This window comes from Chlorocebus sabaeus, chromosome 22, assembly GCF_047675955.1.
Source record: "Chlorocebus sabaeus isolate Y175 chromosome 22, mChlSab1.0.hap1, whole genome shotgun sequence".
NCBI classification, from domain to species: Eukaryota; Metazoa; Chordata; class Mammalia; order Primates; family Cercopithecidae; genus Chlorocebus; species Chlorocebus sabaeus.
The window spans coordinates 70575953-70602406 of record NC_132925.1 but is presented as its reverse complement, the minus strand read 5'-3'; the positions used below and the strand labels follow the sequence as shown (position 1 = coordinate 70602406).

General features: G+C 39.3%; 1 protein-coding gene across 3 annotated transcripts in view; it reads right to left on the bottom strand.

The window, feature by feature from the left end:
* Positions 1–1141: 1141 nt before the first annotated feature.
* FRMD4B (FERM domain containing 4B) overlaps positions 1142–26454 on the bottom strand; it is a 363826-nt gene continuing 338513 nt past the window's right edge. For 2 of the 3 annotated variants that reach the window (XM_007984946.3, XM_073009939.1), the window contains 8 exons: positions 26307–26426; positions 24935–25160; positions 21168–21224; positions 19359–19506; positions 14543–14662; positions 12846–13657; positions 8475–8607; positions 2423–4135 (listed from right to left, as the gene is read on the bottom strand). In XM_007984946.3, the coding sequence (XP_007983137.3) occupies positions 4015–4135; positions 8475–8607; positions 12846–13657; positions 14543–14662; positions 19359–19506; positions 21168–21224; positions 24935–25160; positions 26307–26426 (1737 nt within the window). In that variant the 3' untranslated portion in view covers positions 2423–4014. Of the gene's footprint in view, positions 4136–8474; positions 8608–12845; positions 13658–14542; positions 14663–19358; positions 19507–21167; positions 21225–24934; positions 25161–26306; positions 26427–26454 lie in introns of all 3 variants that reach the window. The other variant, XM_007984948.3, reaches the window with a different exon arrangement.

Below are 26454 nucleotides of genomic sequence, written 5' to 3'. Positions count from 1 at the left end.
CACATGTAATCCCAGCACTCTGGGAGTCTGAGCGGGGCAGATCAGTTGAGGTCAGGAGTTCAACACCAGCATGGCCAACATGGTGAAAACCCATCTCTACTAAAAATACAAAAGTTAGCCATATATGGTGGTGCACACCTGTGATCTCAGCTACTCAGGAGGCTGAGGCAGGAGAATTGCTTGAACCCGGGAGGCAGAGGTTGTAGTGAGCTGAGATCGCGCCACTGCACTCCAGCCTTTGCCACAGAGCAAGACTCCATCTTAAAAAAATAAATAAATAAAAGAAAAAGAAGAAAAGAAAACAGAGAAACAGGACGTAAGAGGCGGCTCCCTAAACTTTTGAGCTGAAAAAGGAGTTAAGTTTTTCATTACCTTCTGGGCTTTGTGTACATGTCAAAAGATTTTCTCTTTGGAAATGGACTGCGTCTCCATGCCCTGTGAGATAACAGAAGACAACTATTGGCTTGTCTTGACAAGCATGGATGAAGCACCTCCCTTGACATAACACCAAGTCAGTGCTTAGTAAAGGGTGGTCTGTAACGTGGGGCAAGGTAAGTACAGAAATTGAGAGCTGGTGTTTAGAAACTTTGATTGCAACTAGACAGAGTAGTTTTATGTCTGCTGAATCTAATAATAAATAGGGGTGTGTATTTTATGTTTTTTCAATTGTCTATTTTTTTCTGAATTAGCTTTTCTCCTCAAGTAATTTGCTTTCATTTTACTTTATAAAACTATAGGTGGATTGGAAATTTTAAAAATTGGTCTTTCACTACTGATAGTTTGAGAAGCACTACTCTAGGAAATAATCTAAACTTGCCTATTGTACTGAAGAAAGTCATTCTTCCAGTTCTGGAAGCTCTTTAAGGACTCACATTTGTGGAAACTCTTTAGTCTGAGCCTTTGTTCCTAAGAACAGACCAAACTAATAGTTTAAAACAATTCTGGAATCTTTATTTCTTATAATATTTAAGCTTTTGTGAATACAAGGAAGAATTTTGAAAAATTTTCTCAAATGTTGAAAAATAGACAAAGTGAGGCAATTTAAAAAATCCACCTTGCTAAATAAACATACATCTTTATGAGGTAGTTCAGTATAAGATATATTAGGCAAAAAACAAAACAAACAAACAAAAAAACTAAGTTGTAAAACTGTACTTGTAATATGCTAGACTTTTAAAAAGTTGCTATATGCATAAAAAAAAATCCAAACAAATATACAGTAAATTAACTATCATATCTGAGAGTTAGTCTAATGGGCATGATTATGTTTTTGTTATGTACTATTTTGGTTTTGCATTTAAAATTTTTACCATGAGTATATGGTATTTTGTAATAAAAAAGAGGAAACTTACATGTTGAATAATGTACTTTTGTCACTTTTTGGCTTTTAATAAATAATGTAGTTTAATTGGTTTAACACCAATGTGGTTGAGAAATGTTTTTCAAAAGAGACGAAGAAATCCATGCAATAGGATTGCTGAGCTTCCATTTCTTTCTTCCTTTTTTTTTTCCCCCTCTTGAGACAAGGTCTGGCTCTATTGCCCAGGCTGGAATGCAGTGACACGATCCTTGCTCGCTGCAACCTCCGCCTCCTAGGCTCAAGCCATCCTCACAGCTCAGTCTCCCAAGTAGCTGAGATTACAGGCACACATCACCACAACTGGCTAATATTTGTATTTTCATAGAGATGGGGTTTCACCATGTTGCCCAGGCTGGTCTTGAACTCTTGAGCTCAAGCAATCCTCCCACCTCGGCCTCCCAAAGTGCTGGGATTACAGGTGTGAGCCACCATGCCTGGCCCTGAGCTTCCATTTCTATACCATCTTTTCCTCTTTGGGAGCCAAGTGATACTTGCCCTTTCAAGGCATACTTGCAATTGTAATCATACCATTTCTGGAACAGAAAAATGTTATTTTATGCAAGATACACATATGGAAATATTAAGGTCTCCCTATATTTCATTTCCACTCCCTTCTCTGCATTATATAGGATTAAAGGATGTCAGAGAACTAATTTCTTGAATTTAGAAGACCTGTTTGCCAGTCTGTGAAATGAGTATAAATTACCTGCTACAAATAAACAACATTTCCAAGATGAAAAAACCTAAAAAGTCTCATCAGTCATCCTCAGTGAGACAAACTACTGTATTTCATCAATTCTAAGGCAACTTTATTGTAAGACACAGCATTATTTTTAATGTACTATTAAGAAAAAACTGCCAATTCAAGTAGAATATGCCGTCAATCAAAAGATGAACCCTGTTTTCAAATGTAAATATTTAAAAATGTACAACCTGGAACTAATAAAATATGGTAATACTATAACTAAAAATCCGAAATCTTGCCCAGTATGATCACTCGAAGTAGAGCACTGTGACCTGTTTCACATGAAGCCCTAACATAAATGGAAGAATACGTAAACATTTTCAGTAGCACACCTTTCGTTTATTGACCTATGTAAAAAAATAATAGGTCTTGAAAAGTCAGAACAATAAAAGAATATGCAAAAGGGTTATTTCTGTTTCTAGAAGGCTATACAAATATGCAAAAAAGGAATAAGTTATTTTTTTGCTTGTTTTTCCAAAATTTTTCCCCAAACTTCATTTCTAATTATACAAATGACTAAGGACCAGTTTAACAAATCATTTTTATGTATATATTACATGCTTTGGAATATAGATAGAAAATGTTCCAAAAAAGTTGTTCAGAAACTTTTCTATTCACAATATGAACAAGAAACTTGTATAAAAGAGGGGGGAAAGGAGCACCTTTTATGGAATTTTGAAACAAAGATGACAAAAAAGATCAAACTGGAATATGGAAATAATTTGCTTTAAAAAACAAACAAACAAAACCCTACAATAAACCATAGCTAATTAGTTCTTCCAAGGAAAGTATGAGGTAGTTTTAGCCTCATAATTACATCCACTGCAGCTTGGAGTTTTTTGTCGTTGTTGCTGTTGTTTTTTAATGTTAACTTTGTTTTTGTCACTTGGTGACTTGGAACTACTTGTGGAATCCAGACTTGTTTAATTTTCTAATGTTCACCATTTTAAGGCACGCAATTCATCTAAAATGACGTGGCTTTTTTTTTTCTGTTGTTTTGGATGCCTTCTGTATCATCTTAAAATACTTTTACGAACTGATAATTATAAAAACTTTCCATATTAAGTCTGCCACTTCAAATGACAGCCGAGTTGGAGAATTACCAGCCAGAACAATAGCTCATCATGCAATTAGTGGAGAAAGGAAAAAGGAGCTCAATGATATTGTACCTTAGAACATTCTCCAAGCAGACTTTGTCAATTATTCAGTGGGCTGCTTCATTTTCCCCAATCTGCTGCCATAAGTTATATTACAGGATGCTATGGTAATAAGTTTTTCCAGAACCCATTTTATGGTACTTATGAAAAACATCGCTCTTTATAATATCCTAAAAAACATTTACACTCATTCAGAACTTCACGGAAATCCAGCTTCAAGTAATTTTCCAATACTGTCTAAATTGTCCATGTCTGTGTAGAAAGAGCATGTTATTCTTTGTCAGCTCGCGAATTCAAACTCTGTGATGTGAGCAATGACTCCGGAGCTTCTGGTTCCCCTTCTCTCATCCTGCTGAACTGTGCTCTGAGATTTCCCCTGTTTTTATTGCCATGGGACATCCTGAACGTCCTTTCATGGTTTTGAGGTTTGCCTTTAACATCTTTTATTCCCTTAAAAAGTGCTTGCTATTGACGAAGGCTTCACACTGAGTCCTCTCTTGGCAGTACTTCAACATGTGGGCAGACCCTGCAGTTAGGTTAGTGCCTAGAGTTTGAAAGGCCAAATCCTCCTTCAGGGGCTTTGTGGGGCTTCGTGTGTGATTCACTGATTCACTTCCAGGGCAACTAAGTCTTCTCTTCAACCTTTGATGTCTTTAGGTTTCTAACACGAACATCCTCTCGGAAGACGAATACGATTTGCAAGGCACACTAGTGTGAGAACGCAGTGCTCGGTCAAGAGGTCCAACTGCAGTTCAGACTAATGTTCCAGGCTTTGAATCTTCATGCCAAAAGAGTCTCTGCTCACTACTCCCCAGGCTGTCTTCCAGCCGGTTTCCATCTGTACCATCCAGTTGACTGATTTCTGTGTATTGTCTGTCAAAGAAAACCAGAAAAGTTACTACTTGTGGCCATGTTTTTGTCCCCACAGCACAAAGACTACTACATCTAAAGAAGTTAGTAGGAAGCACTATTAAGAAAAATTTCCCAAAATGTAGAGATAAGGCAAAGGAGAAGGATGACTGCATGTTCTTTCAATGTCAAACTGGAGCACTGTTTAACAGGCCCATAAAAAGGATTATTTAATTCTCTGGAAAGACATACCTTTGTTTAACTTGTATTTACCATTGATCAGGACCCAGATTGTATTAAGTTACATGTTAACTTGTAGATTTTTGTCTCAAAGCAATACAAATAACTTGTCTAGTAAAAAAGATTATGGTTACAGTTTTATTGCCCTATTGGACATTAACTGGTTTTGTATCTCATTTAGTAGTCTTTTCCAACATTCTCTCTTTCAGTGTCTTGAATTCTCTTTGAACCAGCTTTATCATTCTGCTAGTTCACTTATCAATGAGTTCAATACATCTTTGGCCCATGCCCATTTTTATTTGTGTGACAGTTATATTTTTAACTTTTTAAAAAGTATATTGTGACAATCACATTTTAAGTATTCTTCAAATTAAGGGAATATGCTAGATGCTTTCCTCAGGGACAAAATAATACATTCAGAAGGTGGCAGGGGCACGTAGGGACATACACGATATCCCTAGGGCTTATGGGTCAGGCATAATTGGAAGTGACCCAGGAAACAGCATCACATTAAAAAATCATAGGCATATTTAGATGGCAATTCCAAGTGAGAGCATCCTATCATACAAACCATTCTGATAAGCAAAACCGCATTATTGTCACGGTAGGTTAAGAGAGATTAGATGGTTAGTTGATTTCTTTTTTATTTTACATTCCAAAGTATTTTAGTAAAGGTGATTTTTTTCTTTAAAGTCTTTGGAAGAAGAACTTTGGAAATAAAGGTTTTTAGTGTTTTCATGTAACATAAAAAACAAAGGCAGATTTCATAATTTCACACATCAGTCAGTGCAAGCAAAACTCCTGCTATGCAAGAAGCAACACACAGATTAGAGGTACTGTACTTACTACAGCTGGCTACACTTAGCAAAACAGAATTTACAACTGATCTCATTTCTGGAGACACAACCATTCTTGGGGATAGAAGCCCTTGGTTTTGCCTAGTAATAGAGTTAGATAGGAAAGGGGAAAGGGAATGGAAAATAGGAGGTGAAAGAAAAAAAGTTATTTGGAAATACAGTTTGCAGCAGTAGAGCCAAGAATTTCATTGTATTATGTACTAGGTAGCTTCAACATTTCTACTTTGGAAAGTTTATGCTAATTACAATTATGCCAATTGTACTAGAAAAAAATTTTTATTGGTAAAAATTAGTACCTTTCTATAATTTTAAGACCTGGATACTCTAGGGCAAAGGATCTTTAAATAATATACACTTTATTTTTAAAAACAACAAAACACTAATATATTGCTATGCATTTCAAATCCTTGGCTTAAGGGAAAAATCTAGTTTTTCATTTTTATCTTAAAACCTAATTCCCTCTTATTTAAAAAATCATGTTTTCATAAAAACAATGTACAGAATTTTAGAGCACATTTCTAAAGCTTTATGAATGATTATTACTATACTTGCCTTGTTAATAGGTTAAGTTAAATTGATCAGACTGTATCCTAAAAAGAACCCTAAATAAACAAATGGATGGGAATAAGCACTTCTGTATCTCTGTGGCCATAAGAGCAAAGTGGCAAATCTTTCTGGAAAGCAAGAGCTTTAAAAAATACACTTTTCAATTTAATCTACTAACTCTAGTTATTGGAATGTATCCTATGAAAATAATCTGGGATTCAGACACATATTTTGGACAAAGATGTTAACAGTTGCAATACTTGGCTGGGCGCCATGGTTCACTCCTGTAATCCTAGCACTTTGGGAGGCCGAGGCGGGCAGATCACGAGGTCAGGAGTTCGAGACCAGCCTGGCCAACATGGCAAAAACCCGTCTCTATTAAAAATACAAAAATTAGCCAGACATGGTGGTACGTGCCTGTAATCTCAGCTACTTGGGAGGCTCAGGCAGGAGAATCACTTGAACCTGGGTGGCAGAGGTTGCAGTGAGCTGAGATCACACCACTGCACTCCAACCCGGGCAACACAACAAGGCTCCATCTTGGGAAAGAAAAAAAGTAAAAATAGCTGCCGTACTTTAATAAGAAAAAGAAAAATCTAAAAGCCTCTCAAAAAAAAAAACTTCAAAAAATGAGGAGCTGCTAAGTAAATTAGGGTTCATTTGAGGGGAATATCATCTTAGTCATATAAAATAAGGTTTAAAGAGTTTTAAAACACATGGGAACATGGTTATGTTATGATGTTAAGTTTTTTAAAACATGGAGATGTAGAATTTCATGTACAACATAAGATATAAAACTGTATGTACAATATCATTCCATGTTACATGGACAGAGAAAAATGGGGAAAATATGCCAAAATGTTAAGAGCTGCTATCTCTGGATGGTGGAATTATGGCTAATTTATTTCCTATTTATTTATCTCTTTGTTATAAAATTTCCACCATGAGCTCATATATGCATACGCATACACAAACAAACAATAGGGATTTTTAAATAGCTTCTAATTTCCTGTATGTTATGCCCCCTCTGATCCCCTATCAAGCCATCTTGGGCTGTCTGATACATATGAGCAGACTTTGTAAAAACAGATTTTCTCTAAAAATGCTTAACACTCCCTGAGTCCAATGACAGTAGTGTTAAGGATATTAGAACTGCGTAATGCACCAAAAACTGTATTATCATTTCTGAGTCAACAAAAAGACAAGTAAAATTACACAAACATGAAAATAATTTGCAAATATATTATTAAAAAATGGTTAGAACTAAACTGAAAAGGTTCGGCTCAAATTTTAGACCAGTCATGTTGGTTCTTGCTCCTAACTCATTTTCAAACATTATTTACAGAAGTCCAAGCTATATGACATCTTCTGAAGTATATTTTCATTACAATTCTACCCTTTGTTTAGCTGAGACAATTGGCTTAACATTTCAAGCCAAGAAAAACTCCCACTGAATGTAGAGAAAAAAAAAAAATAAGGCATTTGGGCCTGAATATTTCCAATTTGCTTGTAACAGTGAGTGCCTTGATAAGAAACCGCTAAATTCTCAAATTTACCAGCATAGAAACCTTTGTAAGTTGTAGTCTGTATAAGTCTTCTGTGCCTGAAGCAATATGACTTAAAGAAATCAAAATTACACATTCTAAAAAAACAGAAAATGTCCTACTTCTTGGTACCATGGGTGTGGATTATCTTTTGTGGGAAAGTAAAAGGGACAAATGACCTCTTCAAACTTAATTCCTATGGATAACAAGAAATTTTTTAAAAAGTAATTCAGAGTCTGCAGTTAAAAAAAAATCAATGTTAACAAATTGCTCTTGTACATTTCCTCTAATGTTTACAAATAACTACTTTTACAGACAAACAGGACAGCTGGCTGTGTCTGTTGTTTCATAACAAACATAGGATCAGATTAAAAAGGCAGCAAATGTTTGAAATCCAGCCTACCAACTGTCTAAGGAACCTTGGTACGAACAGCCTTTCCTGGAGTAGAGAGATTTTTCCTGCAAGGTTTCAGAAGAGACTTAAATGGACTTATCACTAATAGGATTTCAAGTACCATAATTTTTAAAAAAAGCTTCAGACTCAGAATTCAATGTACAGACTAAAGAACAGAACGCGTTAGATGAAGGGTTAGCAAATTTTTCTTAAAGGCCAGATATTTTTGGCTTTGGTGTCTGTGCAAGTAGTTCTTTGTAAACCTTAGAGGAAATATACAAGAATTCAATGTAATACTGAAGAACAGGGTCAAATTTGAATGAGTTAGATTAGGGGTTAGCAAACTTTTTCTTAAAGGCCAGATATTTTTGGCTTTGGTGTCTGTGCAAGTAGTTCTTTGTAAACCTTAGAGGAAATATACAAGAATTCAATGTAATACTGAAGAACAGGGTCAAATTTGAATGAGTTAGATTAGGGGTTAGCAAACTTTTTCTTAAAGGCCAGACACTTTTTGGCTGTGGTGGCCAGATATTTTTGGCTTTGGTGCAGCTACTGAGCTCTGCCCTCATAGTGCAAAAACAGCCATAGAGAACATGTAAGTGAATGAGTGTGGCTATTCTCCAATGAAACGTTATTTACCAAAACAGGTGGCAGCTGGATTTGGCCCACAGACCATCGTTTGCCAACCCCTGAACTAGATTATCTGACATTTGTAAATTAGGATCCTTGAATTCTTTTGAACTGGAACAGGCTCCTAGGATTTTCAAGCACCGCCTCCTCACCTGCTTGGAGAGGGTAAAGGATTATAGACATTGCCATAGCAGCTGGTGTAAGAAGAATGTGCTGGAGTCTCATAATCCGACAGCCCTATGGTTAACTGGGTCCTCCAGTTCCCAGAAGCATTTGTAGAAGACACTGGAAATAAAAATGGAAAAAGATAAAATTAATGGAGATATTAAAAGTGCAAAATTGTTAAGGTCATTCAGATGAACACTGCAATCAGCTTTGTCAGAGTAGAGATTTAAGAGGGTTTGAAGTAACAGAGTTCCTATTCCAATTTAGTGAATTCCTGGCTATGTGACCTTAGGCAAGTAGTTTATCCTCTTTAAGCCTCAGTTTCCTCATGTATAGAGTAGGGATAATAATATTAATATATTCTGTATGGGTATGATACCAGGATTAAAGTAATTATGAAAATCTTTAGCACTATACTTGATACAGAGTAAGCACTCAATAAATGATAACTATTAATATTATTGAGAATAAGATTAATTGAAAGATAAATTTGTCAATTCAAAAAATAATTTAGGTTGGGGTCAGGCGCAGTGGCTCAAGCCTGTAATCCCAGCACTTTGGCAGGCCGAGGCGGGAGGACTACTTGAAGCTAAGAGTTCGAGACCAGTTTGGCCAATATGGTGAAACCCTGTCTCTACCAAAAAATACAAAAATTAGCCGGGCATGGTGGTGCATGCCTATAATCCCAATCCCAACGACTCAGGAGACTGAGACAGGAGAATTGTTTGAGCCCAGGGGGTGGAAATTGCAGTGAACCAAGATCACGCCACTGTACTCCAGCCTTGGTGACAGAGTGAGACTCTGTCTCAAAATAAATAAATAAATAAAAATAATAAAAATCATTTTAGGTCAGGCTCAGTGGCAAAAGCCTGTAATCCCAACACTTTGGGAAGTCAAGGTGGGAGGATCGCTTGAGCCCCTGAGTTCAAGGCCAGCCTCAGCAACATGGCAAAACCCCATCTCTGCAAAAAATACAAAAATTAGCCTAGTGTGGTGGTGCACACCTATAGTCCCAGCTACTTGGGAAGCTGACACGGGAGATCACTCAAGCCTGGGAAGTCAAGGCTACAGCGAGCCATGTTTGCACCACTGCACTCCAGCCTGGGCCACCAAGCGAGATCCTATCCCCAAAAAGAAAATAATAATAATACACAAATAATTTTTAAAATAACTGGAAAGACAAGCAAGAAAACAATTCTCATATATTGCGAGAATCTTCCCGTTCACGCTATGGTGTTATAAAGGTGAGATAATGATTCTGGGTTTGTCAGAGGCCTTGGAGGAAATGTGTTCCATAAGTTGACGTATTGAGACTTGACTATTCTTCAGCCAAAGACAACACTGGCCACTAGCAAGATAGAGGTTATTTTTTGTCTTAAAAAAGTGTGTGTATGGGGTGTGGGGTCGGGGAGGTGAGGTGGTAACTAGCACAGGAAGGAATTCAGGAAGAAGGGATTTAGTTCTACAGAGGAACTGAACTGGAACAAGACAAGGGCATAATTTGGGAGCAAAGCCCAGCAAATGCCTCATCACTGGGTGTTTGTTGTCCTCTCTATAAAACCAGTTCTGCTCCATGCCTAGGATGGACAAGGTAACACAACGCCATGATGCTCGTCCACGACTCAGAAACCAGCACTGCTCTTTTCCATCTCTTCCATTTCCTGTTTCTGGCTTCAGACCTACTCCTCTTCTCTCTCATCCCCACAAAGTGCCTGTGATCACTATAGGACAAACACATTTCAAGACTCATCTGTGGCCCTGGATGTCATGAGGTTTTGACTAACTGATGTAACACTCTCAGTTTGAGCTTCCAAGCCATTTCCGAACTGTAAATCAGAGGCTCTGAGCCTTGGTGGTTAAGATGTCAGAGCTAGGGGGCTGGGTGTGATGGCTCACGGTTGTAATCCCAGCACTTTGGGATGCTGAGGTGGAAAGATCACTTGCGGCTAGGGGTTGGAGACCAGCCTGGGAAACAGAGCCCAGTCTCTACAAAAAAAATAAAATCAGCCAGGCATGGTGGTGCGTACTTGTAGTCCTAGCTACTTGGGAGGCTGAGGCGGGAGGATCTTGAGCCAAGGAGTTTGAGACTGAGTGAGCTATAATGGTGTCACTGCACTCCAACGTGGTTGACAGATTGAGACTCTGCCTCTTTAAAAAAGAAAAGAAAAAAAAAAAGCTGAGCTAGGATAGATCCCCACCCCACCACTTAGTAGCTTCTGGACTGGGGTTATTTAAACTCTGTAGCCAGAGTTACCTAAGCTGCAAAATTAGGATAGTAACAATAAGCATAACAATAGCAATCACTATATAGAACTGTTGCATACATTAAATAGGAGACTGCACGTAATGTGCTGAATGTGCATGGCATCTAGTAAGCTGCCAACAAATAGTAGTTGTCATGACTAAAACTGAGTCCACCAAGAGAGCCTTCAGGTGGCTGGAAGGGACTACAAACCTAGGACTAATCTAGCAAATAACTGGAAATGTATCTCTCCATGAGAATGATGCCTGCCTGTTGTAATACATTTCTGCAGTTATAAAGTGGAGACAGAAATAAGGGGAATTCCAGAAGGGATTTCTGGGAGTACTGATTCCATCCCTGTAGTTCTTTAAAGAGTGATGCCTTTTGGTCTGTGGGGCCACATCTTGCTACTGTCAGCAAAGCTCACACCAGGTCTGAAACAGGAAGCTTCACTTCCATCTCACCTTTACTAAGCTAACAGTCAGGAATGTTGAGGTTCCTCAGTTACACCTGCTTCCCCTGGGTGCCACCCCAGTCCCGTGCTGCAGTGACCATCCACACGCATCTCAGCCCTCCTTGCTTGGTTTTTCCCTTGTAGTACTCTGCCCATCCTGCCCAGGTTTGACCTATGAAAGTTTCTCACATCTTGAACTTTAAGAGGAAGAAAGGTGTTTTCTAGGTCAGAGCCATAAATAAGAAATAATTACAGAAGCCCTTTCATATGTTAGATGTGGTGATAGATGGGACATCCCTAGTAGAAGTCCAAAGTCCTGCACAAATAGGAGAAAACTTGAACCCAAATAGAAATCTCCATGGAAACGCCTCTTGTCAACAAGTATATGAAACTTTTACAGGTGTAGTTTTCACTTGACTATTACGCAATGACTCAGGAATCCTTACACTATGTCTCACTAAGGTGTCATGCTAATAAGGGAGAAGGCGAGACTCACGACCTATAGGTTTTCTGGTAGTTTGAGAATTTCTCAGAGTTTTAAATCATTTCTCAGAGTTTTAAAATTGCTTAATTTTTAAATATTCTTCCAGCTGCTGACTCTGAGTTCATCGTGACCAGGAACTAGTTCAACACTGGGTCCTCCGCATTTTGAATGTGCCTGCTCATTTGCTGAATAAATAAAACCACACACAGAGCCTCCCCTATCTTCTATTTCTCTACTTAAAGTACCTAGCACAACTGGGAGTAGGCAGGAAGTCCTCCACAAATGTTTGCAGAGTTAGGGGCCAAAGTCAATATCAAGGGTAAAAAGGAAACATCTCTAATCAAAATTATCTTTGAAAATCCCTTAAGTCAACCATAACATAGGTATATATGAATACTGAATTACAATATGCATGGCCAGGCACTGTGGCTCTTGCATGTAATCCCAACACTTTGGAAGGCCAAGGCAGGAGGGTTGCTTGAGGCCAGGAGTTTGAGACCAGACTGGGCAACATAGCAAGACCCGACCTAAGCCCTGTTTCTACCAAAAAAAAAAAAAAAAAAAGGCAAATTACTTAGAACAGGACTTAATCAATGCCAGGTCCTATCAGGATTCTTATGAGCCTTATGCAGGCATCTGAGCATTCAAAACAGTCCTTAGATGATTGAATCTTGGTGGTAAACAACAATGGATGTATAATTCTAATGTTTTCTGCTTACCTGAGGGTTTATTCTTTAAAAATATCAAACCTCAATGACGTGAACACATTTAAGAGATGTGCCTGTCAATGTAAATCCTAAAAAGATAAAGCAAGTGAAACCCCTAACACATTCCAGCCTGGGCAACAGAGCGAGACTCTGTCTCAAAAAAAAAAAAAAAAAAACAACAACAACAACAAAAAAACCTAACACAGGGCAGCACAGAGAGCACGTGCTCAACCAATATTTGCTGGATTTGAATCTACAGTTTGCTTCATTAGACTCGTGTACCGAGTTCTTTGGAGAGCTGGAAAGAACTGTTTTTAAGTTGGAAATTCTTATTGTGGGGTTCTGCCACCGAATGGTTGCCACTCTTTTGACCTTGGGTACTGGTCTCATGATCCGTGAAGCAGTTCTGGGTGGGCAGGAAACATGATGTAAATAAAATCCAGGTGTCACGTGTTTTTACAGTATTCTCACCTGAAGAGTAGGAGGATGCACGACTGCTTGGAGAACAAGGTACTTGCAGCCCCGCAAACCCCAGGCATCTCTGTGATCCCCTGTCTGAGTCAAAGCTGGTCTGCAGGCTGTGCCCCTGATCCTTCTGCCCAGTGGCCCGCTGGTACCAGCCACGCAAGTGCTCGGCAACTAAGGCCTTGTGGATGTTTTTGGTGATGTGCTCCGATTTTGCGGCAGCCTTTCTTGGCAGCCGGAGAGTTGCATATGGGTTATGGGGTACCCGGTCGACCTCATCTTCATGAAAGGATCTGCTGTAGTCCCTCTGGCGCTCATATCCATAGTGGGCTGAGGACCGGTAGGAAGGGTTGACACTATACTGTCCCTCGGTGTCATTCTCATAGACATAACTACCACTGTAATAAAAGTCACACTCTGCATAGGGCGTGTACCCAGCAATGTAGTAACTGGAAGATGGTGGCTCCTGACTCTTTGAGTAGACACCATTCCTCAAACTATCCTTTTGTGCTAGGTTGGGCATGCTTCCTGAATTTGAAGTAGAAACATTCTGTTTCTTTGACCTCCTCCGACCCCTGGTGCGAGTGTCCAGGGTCTGGGTGGTGTAATAGGGGCCTGTAACTGGTGTCACACAGTAATACTCTGTGCTTGATTGGCTTGTATAAGAAGACCCGTCATCGAGGATTTCTGTGCTGCTGCTTCTTTGGGATTTGGAGAGGGAGAAAAATGGCTTATCGCTGTCCATCTCGGAGAGCAGGTGGGACTGGGACTCCAGGCTTCCACTCCGCTGGCGGCAGTGCTGAGAGGAAGATTCGGGTCTGAAAGAGGAGAAAGGCAAATTTGTCAACACCAAGAAGAAAAGGAGGACCCAAATAGGAAAAAAGAATACCATGCTGAATGACTGAACAGCTCGTGAATCGCAATAGGACTTTGAAGGTTGCCAAAGCGGACGGCACAACAGAACCCGTTGGTTCACCAAATCTATTGGCTCACACGTAAATTCATTACCATAGTCAAAATGAGAAAAGAACCAGGTTCTGTTAGTTCCACAAGCGAAATCCTTCCTTAAGGGTAGGGAAAGACATAGACTGAGGATGCACAGTCTGCATCAGAGCCTGGAAAAAACAAAAACAAAACCAAAAAATCCCAACGTGTCTTTGGAGGGTCCTGTCTTCCTAGAGGATATGAAGACATGGTACATTCAAGTGGAGGTCAGGGGTGTCTGGGCTGAGTCATGGCACTGCTATTTCCCAGCTGTATGAGCTCAGGCCAGATATTTAACCTCTCTGAATCTTGCTTACTCCTTTGTAAGATGATGATGAAAACAATATCTAATATCTACCTCACAAAAGGCTTGCTGTAGGGACTAAATAATCCAGTGCATATAAAACATTTAGCACAGCACTCACAAACATTTCCAAATGGTGCTATTGTTACTAACTTCATCCTCACCATTGAATAATGAATGGTAATATGTGACTGGGGAAATTAAGGTACTAAAAATCTAATGTATATTTGAACAAGTCAAATACATTTTCTTTGCCAACATATTTGAAACCATAAGTTAGCAGAAAATGTAAAACCATAAAACAAGGTCCTGCTATAGAAAGTCACTTGAAATGATTAAAAAACACAACAAAGCAAGACAGAACCTCAAAGCAAAAATCAACACAGCTAAAGCAATGAGAATGAAGCTCTCTTACTCCAAGTGGCTGCTGCTGTAGGCGTTTCGGGTAAGAACTGGCGTGGTGGGCATGCTTCGTCCGCCCTGGGGCCGCCTCTCCAGAGTTTTGTAAGGGCTGCTGTGTGTCGACAGCATTTCTCTGTGATGAGAAAAAGAATTCAGGAAATGATGAGTCTCTCAACATCTCTGGCAAATTTGTCATAAGCAGATAGGAAACTTACTAGAAGCCCAAGGAAAGGGAAAATAGGGAGAAAGATAGGAAGGGCATCTTTGTGGTTCACTAAACCACCAGGATACTTCCTGGTACATTCTAGATGAGTTTTAGGGGAAGCATGTATGGTCTGACTTTCTGAGTCACAAATATGTAGGGAAAGAAAGGACTTTTAATAAAGAGTACATTGAATAAAAAGACTCAAAGCAACTAGAGCTGTTTATGTAGGCACCTGAACATTCAAAACAGTCCTTAGATGATCAACTCTTGGTGGTGAACAGGGATGGATGTATAATTCAGTTCACTCCTTTTTTGTAAACAGTCTAGAATACTAAATAGTTACTGGCTTTGTGGGTCAGGTGGTGTCTATAGCGACTACTCAACTCTGCCATTACAGTGCAAAAGCAGCCATGGGATAATATATAAGAGAATGGGTGTGGCCGTGTTCCAAGAAAATGACCTATGGATGCTAAATTTCGTATCATTTTTACATGTCATAAAATATTGCTTTTGATCCCCCCATCACCAGCTACCTAAAAATATAAAAACCATTATTAGCTCATGGGCTACAGAAAAACAGCAGGATGGATTTGGCCACTGGGCTGTTGTTTGCTGGTCCCTGGACTAAGAGCAACATCCTTAAATCACTATGTCTACTTCCCAGCACAGTGACACACAATTTGAAGTTAATTTTTTCTTTTTCTTTTTTTTTTTTTTTGAGATGGAGTCTCGCTCTATACCCCAGGTTGGAGTGCAGTGGCGCCATCTCAGCTCACCGCAAGCTCTGCCCCCCGGGTTCATACCATTCTCCTGCCTCAGCCTCCTGAGTAGCTGGGACTACAGGCACCTGCCACCACACTTGGCTAATTTTTTTGTATATTTAGTTGAGACAGGGATTCACCATGTTAACCAGGATGGAAATTAATATTTTTTAACTAAAAATAATTTTGATCAAATTTTACTTACTACAAAAGCAAGTCTAAGTTCATTAGAGAAAACTTTAAAAATACAGATATAAAGAAAAATTTAAATGTCTATAATCTTTTTTTAGATGGTCTCACTCTGTCACCCAGGCCTGAGGAGAGTGGCGCAATCCTGGCTCACTGCAACCTCTGGCTCCTGGGTTCAAGTGATCCTCCCACCTCAGCCTCCCAAGTAGCTGGAATTACAGGTGTGCACCACCATGCCTGGCTAATCTTCTGTTTGTTTGTTTTTGTATTTTTAGTAGAGACAGGGTTTCACCATGTTGGCCAGGCTGTTTTCGAACTCCTGACCTCAAGTAATCTGCCCCCCGCACCCTCCCAAAGTGCTGGGATTACAGGCGCTCTGAGACACTGCCTATATAATCTGATACCTTATATATAGCCAGTCAACACTAAATGTTTACAGATTATTTTTCCTAAGCACATAAACTTATAAGCATGTATCTATATATAAACATACGTATTCATTTTTTAACAAGAAAACAAGAGATTTACTATATATTCTTTTTCAACATTCATTTTTTAAAAAGTTAAGTTGTATCTAACATTTTATGTTGCTTAATATTTGTCTACAGTGTTATTTTAATGACTGCATAGCATTTTATTGTATGGATTTACCATAATTTGTTTAAATAATCCACTGGTTGAATATGTACTTTGTTTTCAATTTGCCATTAGTGTAAGCAAGGTTACAATGAGCATCCTACATGTAGTCAGTTGATTCGGTAGTAAAATTCCTAAGTGAAATTGCTGGATCAAAGAGCAAGTCCATCGTAAGTGACTGGAGATGTGGGTATAATAATTTTTAAGACAATGATTCCCAGCTATAATTCTTCCTTTTGCTGAAATAGCTTTGTTTTCCCTAACATAAGAAGCTCACTTGTCTCATGTTATCCAACAGGACTTTCTGCAATGATGAAAATGTTCTGTGTCTGTTCTGACCAATATGATAGCCACTAGCCACATGTGGCTGCTGAGCATTTGAATTGTGGCTAGCATGACTGAGGAACCAAATTTTAAATTTTATTTACTTTTAATTAAACTGGCTAGCACAGCTGTAGCTCCTTGGATCTCTTACCACTTCAGGCAAAAGTTCCTAAATGCTAATCCACAAACTGGGCTGATATGTGATAAAGTTTTCACTGGCCTTTAACAAATTAGAAATATAACAATGTGGCCAGGTGCGGTGGCTCACACCTGTAATCACGGCACTTTGGGAGGCCGACGTCGGTGGATCACGAGGTCAGGAGATCAAGACCATCCTGGCTAATACAGTGAAACATCGTCTCTACTAAAAATACAAAAAAATTACCCGGGCATGGTGGCGGGTGCCTGTAGTCCCAGCTATTCGGGACCCAGAGGCAGAAGAATGGCATGAACCTGGGAGGCGGAGCTTGCAGTGAGCCGAGATTGCACCACTGCACTCCAGCCTGGGTGGCTGAGTGAGACTCCATCTCAAAAAATAAAATAAAATAAAATAAAATAAAATAAAATAAAATAAAATAAAATAAAAATAAAATAGAAATATAACAATGTGTAGGTTATATTTTCATAAATCACAATTTATCCAACTTGAATAATCTAATAATCCACCTTGATTTTGAGAATAATTTCCTTTATTTAAATTTTTTTGATTTTTATTTTTGGCCCTTGTAGAGCAAATACTTCCCATCTTTGCTGAGATGCGGTATAACAAATTCAGTGAAATCAGATCGCAAGCTTTGGATCCTGCCAAGTTCTAGGCTACCTAGGTTCAAACCATGATTCCCATGTTTACTAGCTGATGAACCCAAAGAAGTTATTCATGGTCCCTGGCCCTCAGTGTGCTTATCTGTAAAGGGTAATGACAGTAGTAACACTATCAGGGTTGTCGTGAAGTTTAAATCCGTTAATAAATTACCTAGGAAAAACATAAACAGTATCTGGGACACAGTAAGTACTCAATAGTGACCAGGTGCAGTGACTTATGCCTGTAATCCTAGCACTTTGCAAGGCCAAAGTGGGCAGATCACCTGAGGTCACGAGTTCAAGACCATCCTGGCCAACATGATGAAACTCTATCTCTACTAAAAATACAAAAATTAGCCAGGTGTGGTGGCAGGCGTCTGAGTCCCAGCTACTTGGGAGGCTGAGGGGGGAGAATAGCTTGAACCCAAAAGGCGAAGGTTGCAGTGAGCCAAGATGGCGCCACTGCACTCCAGCCTGGGTGACAGGGTAAGACTCCGTCTCAGAAAAAAAAAAAAAAAAAAAAAATTAGTGCTCAATAGAAATGTTATATGAAGTTAATATAACATGAAATTAACATTACATTAAGTGAAATGTTAACTTCATTTGATTAGTATTACTACAACAATGATAGTGAATATATTTTTGATATAAAAATGTCATTTATTTCATGGATTCATGGTGCTACTTGTTTGAATGTTTCTTTTGTTTTCTTTTTCTTTTCTTTTCCTTTTTTTTTTTCTGAGACAGCATCTTGCTCTGTTGCGCAGGCTGGGGTGCAGTGACACGATCATAGTTCACTTCAATCGTGAAATCCTGGGCTCAAGCAATCCTCCTGCCTCAGTCTCCCAAGTAGCTAGGACTACAGGTATGCAACACCACATCTGGCTAATTGAAAAAAAAAATTTTGGGCTGGGCACAGTGGCTCATGCCTGTAATTCCAGCACTTTGGGAGACTGAGGTGGTTGGATCACCTGGGGTCAGGAGTTCAAGACCAGCCTGGCCAACATGGTGAGACCCTGTCTCTACTAAAAACATAAAAATTAGCCAGGTGTGGTGGCACATGCCTGTAATCCCAGTTACTTGGGAGGCTGAGGTGGGAGAATTGCTTGAACCCAGGAGGCAGAGGTTGCAGTGAGCTGAGATTATACCACTGCACTCCAGCCTGAGTGACACAAAGAGACTCTTGTCTATAAAATTTGTAGAGATGGGGCTTCATTAGGTTGCCCAGACTGGTCGTCTCCAGCTCTTGAGCTCAAGTGATCCTCCCAACCTTGGCCTCCCAAAGTGCTGGGATTATAGGTATGAGCTGCCACACTCAACCTGTTGGAAAATTTCTTTTTAGGCAAAGCAAACAGCTGGTAACTGTTTGTTTTTTAAGGATTGACCCATACAGCCAAATTCTGGGAACCACTGGCCGTCATGTTTCTAAAACCTGGTCTCACTGCCCTGATAATGTTTACCTGAGATATCTGGGAAAATGCGTGGATTATGTATTTTACAGATTATGAGTTTAAGTTCCATGTGTATTTGCAGGACTGGAAATCAGTCCTGCTACTTGGTTTGGCAGAGTGGACTTTAGTGACAATTTCCTTAGACCAGTGACTATGAAAGTGAACTCTGGACAGTATATCCAAATCCAGATGATAATTAATGTCCCTATAAGTTAATATAGATCAAGTAGACTGTAAAGTCAAGGAAATGGTCAAATGCATTTTAAAAGACTTATTAAAAACATTTTCATTTGCTGTGACCAACAAATAACTGGGTCAGTTTCTATGCCCCAGTTTTATAAGATAACATCTTTTGGAAGGATAAATAAAAACATGTAAAAATGTATCAACCATACATTGCATTTTGGAGGAAAAATTTCCTAGCTGTGAGGCATTAACCTTACTGACGATACGACCTCTCACCTGGACTGCCTGGTATCCACAAACTGTTCATTGATGGACGACTTTCTGAAATGGATTCGCTCAATACCAAGAGACTTGGGGGGAAGAATTCTTGGAGAATGAGGTACTGAACTTGATCGCTGCCCAGCAAGAGTGAAGGCGTCACTGGCTATAATAAGTAAATGGGTGAATGAAAAAATAAGTAGGCCAATTAATAGGTAAATAAATATCTTGCCAACATCTCAAAAAAGAAATTGGAAGATTTAGTGAACAAAATGTTCTTCCAAAGATGATATTTTTAGAAGATCATAACTTTCAAGGAGTTAATTTTTATATTTTATACACCAGAAAAAATGAAATTACTGAACACTCTTCTGGGACCTGAACCATCTTTTGCCAAATTCAACAGGTGTCACTCTGAGTGAGTAAAGCACTCAAGGGGAATGGGTAATACCGCAGCTTTTAAAAAGCTATGTTAAAGAAAACTTCCAGTATGAACCAAGGGGAAGTTGGCCTGGATCATTTTTGTTCACCTTTACTTTTAAAGTTTTTAGGCCTCTTTGGCCAAAGGCTTATCCTGTCATTGAAAGTAAGGAAACTGACTTATGCTGCATCATTAGAGGCTTGTTATGTTTCCCACTGATATTTACATTTTCAAAGAGGGATGGCAAGCATGACCAAATATCAGTTCACAGGAAGAATTCTGCAGTGGTGAAATTTTATGCACCATAAAACTTGGGGAAGATAAAGCGGTGTGGGGGTGGTTTCCTGGAATTCAAGTCATACCACAGAGATAGCCAACTCAATCATGATTAAGTACAAGAGATGACAAAGAAATACTCTATTAGTTGATAGTAAACCCATTCTATAATGAAATGTATTAAACGGCTGGGCACGGTGGCTCATGCCTGTAATCCCAGCACTTTGGGAGGCTGAGGCAGGTGGATCACCTGAGGTCAGGAGTTCGAGACTAGCCTGATCAACATGGTGAAACCCCATCTTTACTAAAAATACAAAAATTAGCCAGGCGTGGTGGCTAATGCCTGTAATCCCAGCTACTAGGGAGGCTGAGGCAGGAGAATTGCTTGAACTCGGGAGGCAGAGGTTGCAGTGAGCTGAGGTCGCGCCATTGCACTCTAGCCTGGGCAACAAGAGCGAAACTCCATCTCAAACAAACAAACAAACAAACAAACAAACAAAAACAAAAAGGAAAGAAAAGAAAAAAAGAAATACATTGAACAAATACAGGCCATTACAATCAATACAGCCTGCCCCTATGAAACAACAAAATGACAGGTAGCCCAATGTCTAACTGTGCCTTTCTTCCTAAGTAAAATAAACTTTCCTTTATCTAGAATATGGAAGTTTATTTCATATTGTGATGAATACAGTGATAAAGCGTACAATCTAATATCCTGGTTTTGATATGGGACTCCAGATACATAAGATGTCACCATTGGGAAAAGCTGGGTGAAGGAGTCTTCCTATTAATCATGCAGCTCTCCATGACTCTATGATTACTTCAAAATAAAAAGTTAAGAAACACTTTAGAGAGCCTTAAAGTCCTTACTGAGAGACTTAGATACTCCTGTGAGGGCATTCTGATTTCCTGAGGTCATGTGATTTTTGTGGTCCTGTTATTAATACTGAGTTAACCTGAGTAGGTGTTAATCATACACTTCCTTTCCCAACCATTTTGCATAAATGTAAGTTAGTTTATTCTACTTCTTCTCAATAGAAAAACAAATAGGCCTTACTTAACTAAGAACATTATCTTAATTATTTCAGAATATCTCACATTGTTAAACCAAAAAAGGAAGAGCCACTTACGATCATCAAAGGTGGTGGTGTCAGACAAAGAGCTACTCTCTGAGGGGATTATGTCTTCTGTGAATAAAAATAACTGCCTTTAGTGCAATTGTGCATTTATACAATTAGAGGGGGCTTAGAGAAACAATTTTCAATGGAGTGCATTTTATTTTCATTTCAGTAAATGTAATTAATTACAGTGCATTAAGAATAATTAACTACCATAGTAAGAATCGACTCATATACTAACAAAAATCAAAACATTTTACATATGGTACAAATATTACATTAGATTATTTCTTAAAATGGAACAGATTTCAAGGCAGTGCTGGTTTTAAACTAGTTTTCAGTGTTTCTTCTACACTGGAAGAAAACTTTACCTGCATATTTAGTGCTTACGACCAACAAACTGGAAAGAAAAATCATGCCATTCTTATCATAAATGCTAAATGTTAAATAAAACACATTTGAATCCTCATTTGAGAATCTACTCTTAATATAACTTGGCTTTTGACCCCTCCCTGAAAGAAAGGGCTTTTCTTCTTTCTTTTTTTCTTGTTTGTTTTTAGGACAGGGTCTCATTCTGTTGCCCAGGCTGGAGTGCAATGGTGCAATCATGGCTCACTGCAGCCTCAACCTCCTGCGCTTAAGCAATCCTCCCGCCTCAGCCTTCTGAGTAGCTGAAATTACAGGTACACAGCACCACACTTGGCTAATTTTTTGGCTTTTTAGTAAAGATAGGGTATCACCATTTGGCCAGACTGGTCTTAAACTCCTGGGCTCAAGTGATCTGCCTGCCTAGGCCTCCCAAAGTACTGGGATTAAAGGTGTGAATCACTATGACTGGCCAAGCTTTTCAACAGGTTTCTCAACAGTGGCACTACTGACATTTTGAACTGGATAATCCTCTGTCCTGGGGAACTGTCCTGTGCATTATAGGATTTCCAGCCTCCCTGGTTGAGAACCACTGAATTAGGTTTAAGTCTTGGTTTTGCCACTTATCAACTATGAGACTTTGGGCAAATTAATCTGTATCACCTGGCTCAACCCCACAATGGGGATAACAGCAGTACCTATCACGTAGTGCTGGGGTGAGGCGTTAGAATAACGGATGTAAAGCCCCTAGCCCAGCTCCCAGCATTACATGGTAAATGCTCAGTAAATGTTAGCTAGACTTAAATCTTTAGTTACCTAGACACTGCGTTCTGGTTGGCAATGGCCATAACACTCTGACTATTGCTGGTATCCATCAAATGTTAAAGAACATGGCCGGGTGCGGTGGCTCACGCCTGTAATCTTCAGCACTTCGAGAGGCTGAGGTTGGCGGATGACTGGAGGTCAGGAATTTGAGACCAGCCTGGCCAACACAGTGAAACACTGTCTCTACTAAAAATACAAAAATTAGCCAAGCATAGTGGTGCATGCCTGTAACCCCAGCTATTTGGGAGGCTGAGGCAGAAGAGCTGCTTGAACCTGGGAGGCAGAGGTTGCAGTGAGCCAAGATCATGCCACTGCACTCCAACCTGGGCAGCAGAGAGAGCTCTGTCTCAAAACAAAACAAAACAAACAAACAAAAAAAACCCCCACAAACATATTCAGTAAAGATAAGTATCTCAGATGCGTTGATCTGCATTTGCAAATCATTCCATATTCAGTTGAGTGCTTTGGCACAAAGTTCTAGGCAAATATAATCCTTCAACATAAATTTCAAAACCATTATGAAGGGAAGCTCTCCAACCAATCTCTAATGTTAAGCTGTATCAGAGACAAGTGAACTCTCTCTATTGGACACACAGTGGAGCTTGAAGGCAAGGTGCCAGTATAGTCAGCTGTCAGGCATACTTTCACTGTAAAGGAGAACATTTGAATTTTGCACAGTTTGAGGATGAATGGGCCATAGCAAATGGTCATGAAGTTAAGCACAATGCTAATAACCCATATCTGTAGGTCCAGAAATTAACCAACCCCAAGGCCACCTGGATTTCACGTTCAGTCAAAGCTACTCTACATTCTCCAGCTGCAGTGGACTAACACTTGTGTGTTGATGCTGTACATTCCCTTTCCAAAAGCAACGTCTGCTTTGTAAATCATATGTTCTACACCCAAGTATATTCTAAACTCACTCACCTTATTTCATCAAATCTAAGATATATATTTTAAATACCAGTAAAAAATAAATTAATTGAAAAAGCACTGCCAAGTATGATTGTAACACATCATCTAGTGTGTTAAGAACTATCCCAAGACTGGGCATGGTGGCTCACACCTGCAATCCCAGCACTTTGGGAGGCTGAGGCGGGAGGATTGCTTGAGCTCAGGAGTTTGAGACTAGCCTGGGCAACACAGTGAATCCCCATGTCTACAAAACATTAGTCAGGCATGGTGGTGTGCACCTATAGTCCCAGCTACTAGGGAGGCTGAGGTAGGAGGATCACCTGAGCCCAGGAAGTCGAGGCTGCAGTGAAGTTTGATGGTAGCACTGCACTCCAGCTTGGGCCACAGAGAGAGATTCTGTCTCAAAAACAAAAACAAAAGCAAACAAACAAAAAAAACAAAACCATCCCAATTTCATAGATGTTAAAATGTAAAGGAAAAAAACTCTTAGAATCAAAAAAATACAATCATATTTCAATCACCAGGCTGAAAACCATGCCAACAAACATGTAAGGTCAATTGGATTTTAAATCTACCTGGGATTTCTCAGTTTACTTTTTTTTCTGAAAATGAAAGTCATAAATACATAATGTTGAGAACTTGGAAAATACAGAAGAATATTAAGAAGAAAATTAAGTTACTTGAAATTTCACAACTATTAGTACTTTGAAATAGTTCTTGGCCAGTCTTTGTGTGTGCATATTTCTATAAAATTGAGATTATGTTGTGGTAACAATTTTATATCGGGCTTTTCTGCATTTCATGTTATATCATGACCATTTGCCTATATCTTTATTTTTTTAATCTTGTTTACTTTTTTTTAAGACAGGGTCTTGCCCTGTCACCCATGCTGGAGTGCAGTGGTGCAATCATAGCTCATTGCAGCCTCAACTGCCTGGGCTCAAATGATCCTCCCATTTCAACCTCCCCTGTGGCTGGGACTACAGGTGTGCACCACCACGCCTGGCTAATTTTTAAAATATTTTTTGAAGAGACGGGGTTTCACCATGCTTCCCAGAGGTCTCAAAATCCTTAGCTCAAGTGATCTGCTCACCTCAGCCTCCCAAAGTGCTGGGATTATAGTGTGGGGTGCTGTGCCCGTGCTGCCCATATCTTTAAATAGCCTTCATAAATTACAGAAATTTTTAATCAAGTTTACATACTTACAAAACTGAAATTCCAAATAATTTTTATCCTAAGAAACTTAGTTTTGTCAGGCACAGTGGCTCATGCCTGTAATCCCAGCACTTTGGGAGGCCAAGAAGGGTGGATCACCTGAGATCAGGAGTTTGAGAACAGCCTGACCAAGATAGAGAAACCCTGTCTCTACCAAAAATACAAAATTAGCTGAGTGTGGTGGTGCATGCTTGTAACCCCAGCTACTTGGGAGGCTGAGGCAGGACAATCACTTCAACCCGGGAGGTGGAGGTTGCAGTGAGCCGAGATTGCCCCATTGCACTCCAGCATGGGCAACAAGAGTGAAAGTCTGTCTACAAATAAAAAAGAAAACTTAGTTTTGATCATCTGGTTCTTCTTTCTATCTCTCACCAAATTAACTGGTAACTGGTTTGGACATGCTAGGTACCATTAAGTATTGAGTAGGGGACTCAAAAAAAACCTTACTTATTACTAACCTGGTAACACTGCTGCTTTCTGGTTGGGTTTCTTTCCACACCTAATTCGGTATTCGTTTATTGCATTTTCAATCTCCTGAAGCTTTTTCACTGCATCTGTGTAATCTTGCTTTCGCTTTTTCTTCACAGTTTTACAAAGGTCTGGCTCGTTGGCAAGTTTCTTTGCAGCTTCCACCAGCTTTTGTTGTATTAGAAAATTACTCTCCAGTTCTTGCAAAGCAGGATCCTGCATTTATACAATGATAGTTTTATTTTTATGGACACATACAACCAACTCTTACATGTAGTGTGTAATAAAACTTCCTGTGCACTTTCTTGAATCAGCTGTTCTTTGAGAACACTACCTTCCCAAATTTTACTGCATAGACATCCTTGTCAAACACTTTCCTTTACCCGTCTTAACTTGAACTTCTCATTAGTCCAAACCTCTTCCCTTTTCAAGGAAGGGAATGGCCTTTCATTCATTCAGTGGGTTGGGAGAAGATCACAGTTTTTATGGATATATTCTTAACTCAAAGCTCATGGATGCAGAAGGTTATATTCATATGCATAGTTTTAGAGAAAGATAAATTTGGGGTTGATCTTCTTCCTGGTAATTCCTGGTTGCATGACCCTGGATACACAGCTTCATCCTTTAATGCTTCAGTTTTTTTCATTTGTAAAATGAAGATAACACCTACCTTATGAAAGTAGGATGAGGATTAAATGAGATAATATATGTGCATTGCTTAGCTCAGAGATGGGTACACAGTAAGCACTCAATAAATAGCAAAGATTTCCAAAGAAGAAAACAGATAATTTTCTAAAGCTAAGATGGTCAAATTTCTACAAGAAACATAGGTATGGTCATATTGGCTGATGACATGCAAATGAGAAAGTATTATACATTCTATATTGGCTAACAAATATTTTAACTTGATTGTAACTCAGTGCTGTGCATGTATTATCTCATTTAATACTCACTGGATGCCTTGGAGGGAAGTCCAATCATTACCCCCATTTTACAGATGAGGAAAACTGAGGCCTGAGAATTGAGACTTTAGAGAGGCTAAACTATTTGCCAAAGGCTATTATTTAATTTTAAGTAAACGAACCTAATGCTGGAGTTCTTAATTCTTATAATACTGCCTCTCAATTGAGAAACATTTGGAGTTCACTGGATGCTGTCTATAATTTGGGGAATAAAGTAGTGAGAACTCAATTTTGACTGGAGTGGGCATGAAAGAAAGAGTTCAGTTTGGTCTACATGATCCATCTCTGCTGGTGAGATAACATACAGCAGAGACTCAAAAACCAAAGGAAAAAGTCCACTACAGTCAGACAGCTTTCCTGTCTCAGGATTAATTGAAAGGCTCAGAGGCGTTGTTCATACCTCTTCACTCGGCAGCAAGTTGTCATCTAATTTGAAGGCAGTACCCACACGTCTTCTGACCTGAGGAGGCTTCTCGCCTACGTTCAGGGGATACTCCTTTGGCATTTTGCCTGTGAGCTCCTGTAAAACAGGACAGAATCAAGAGCGG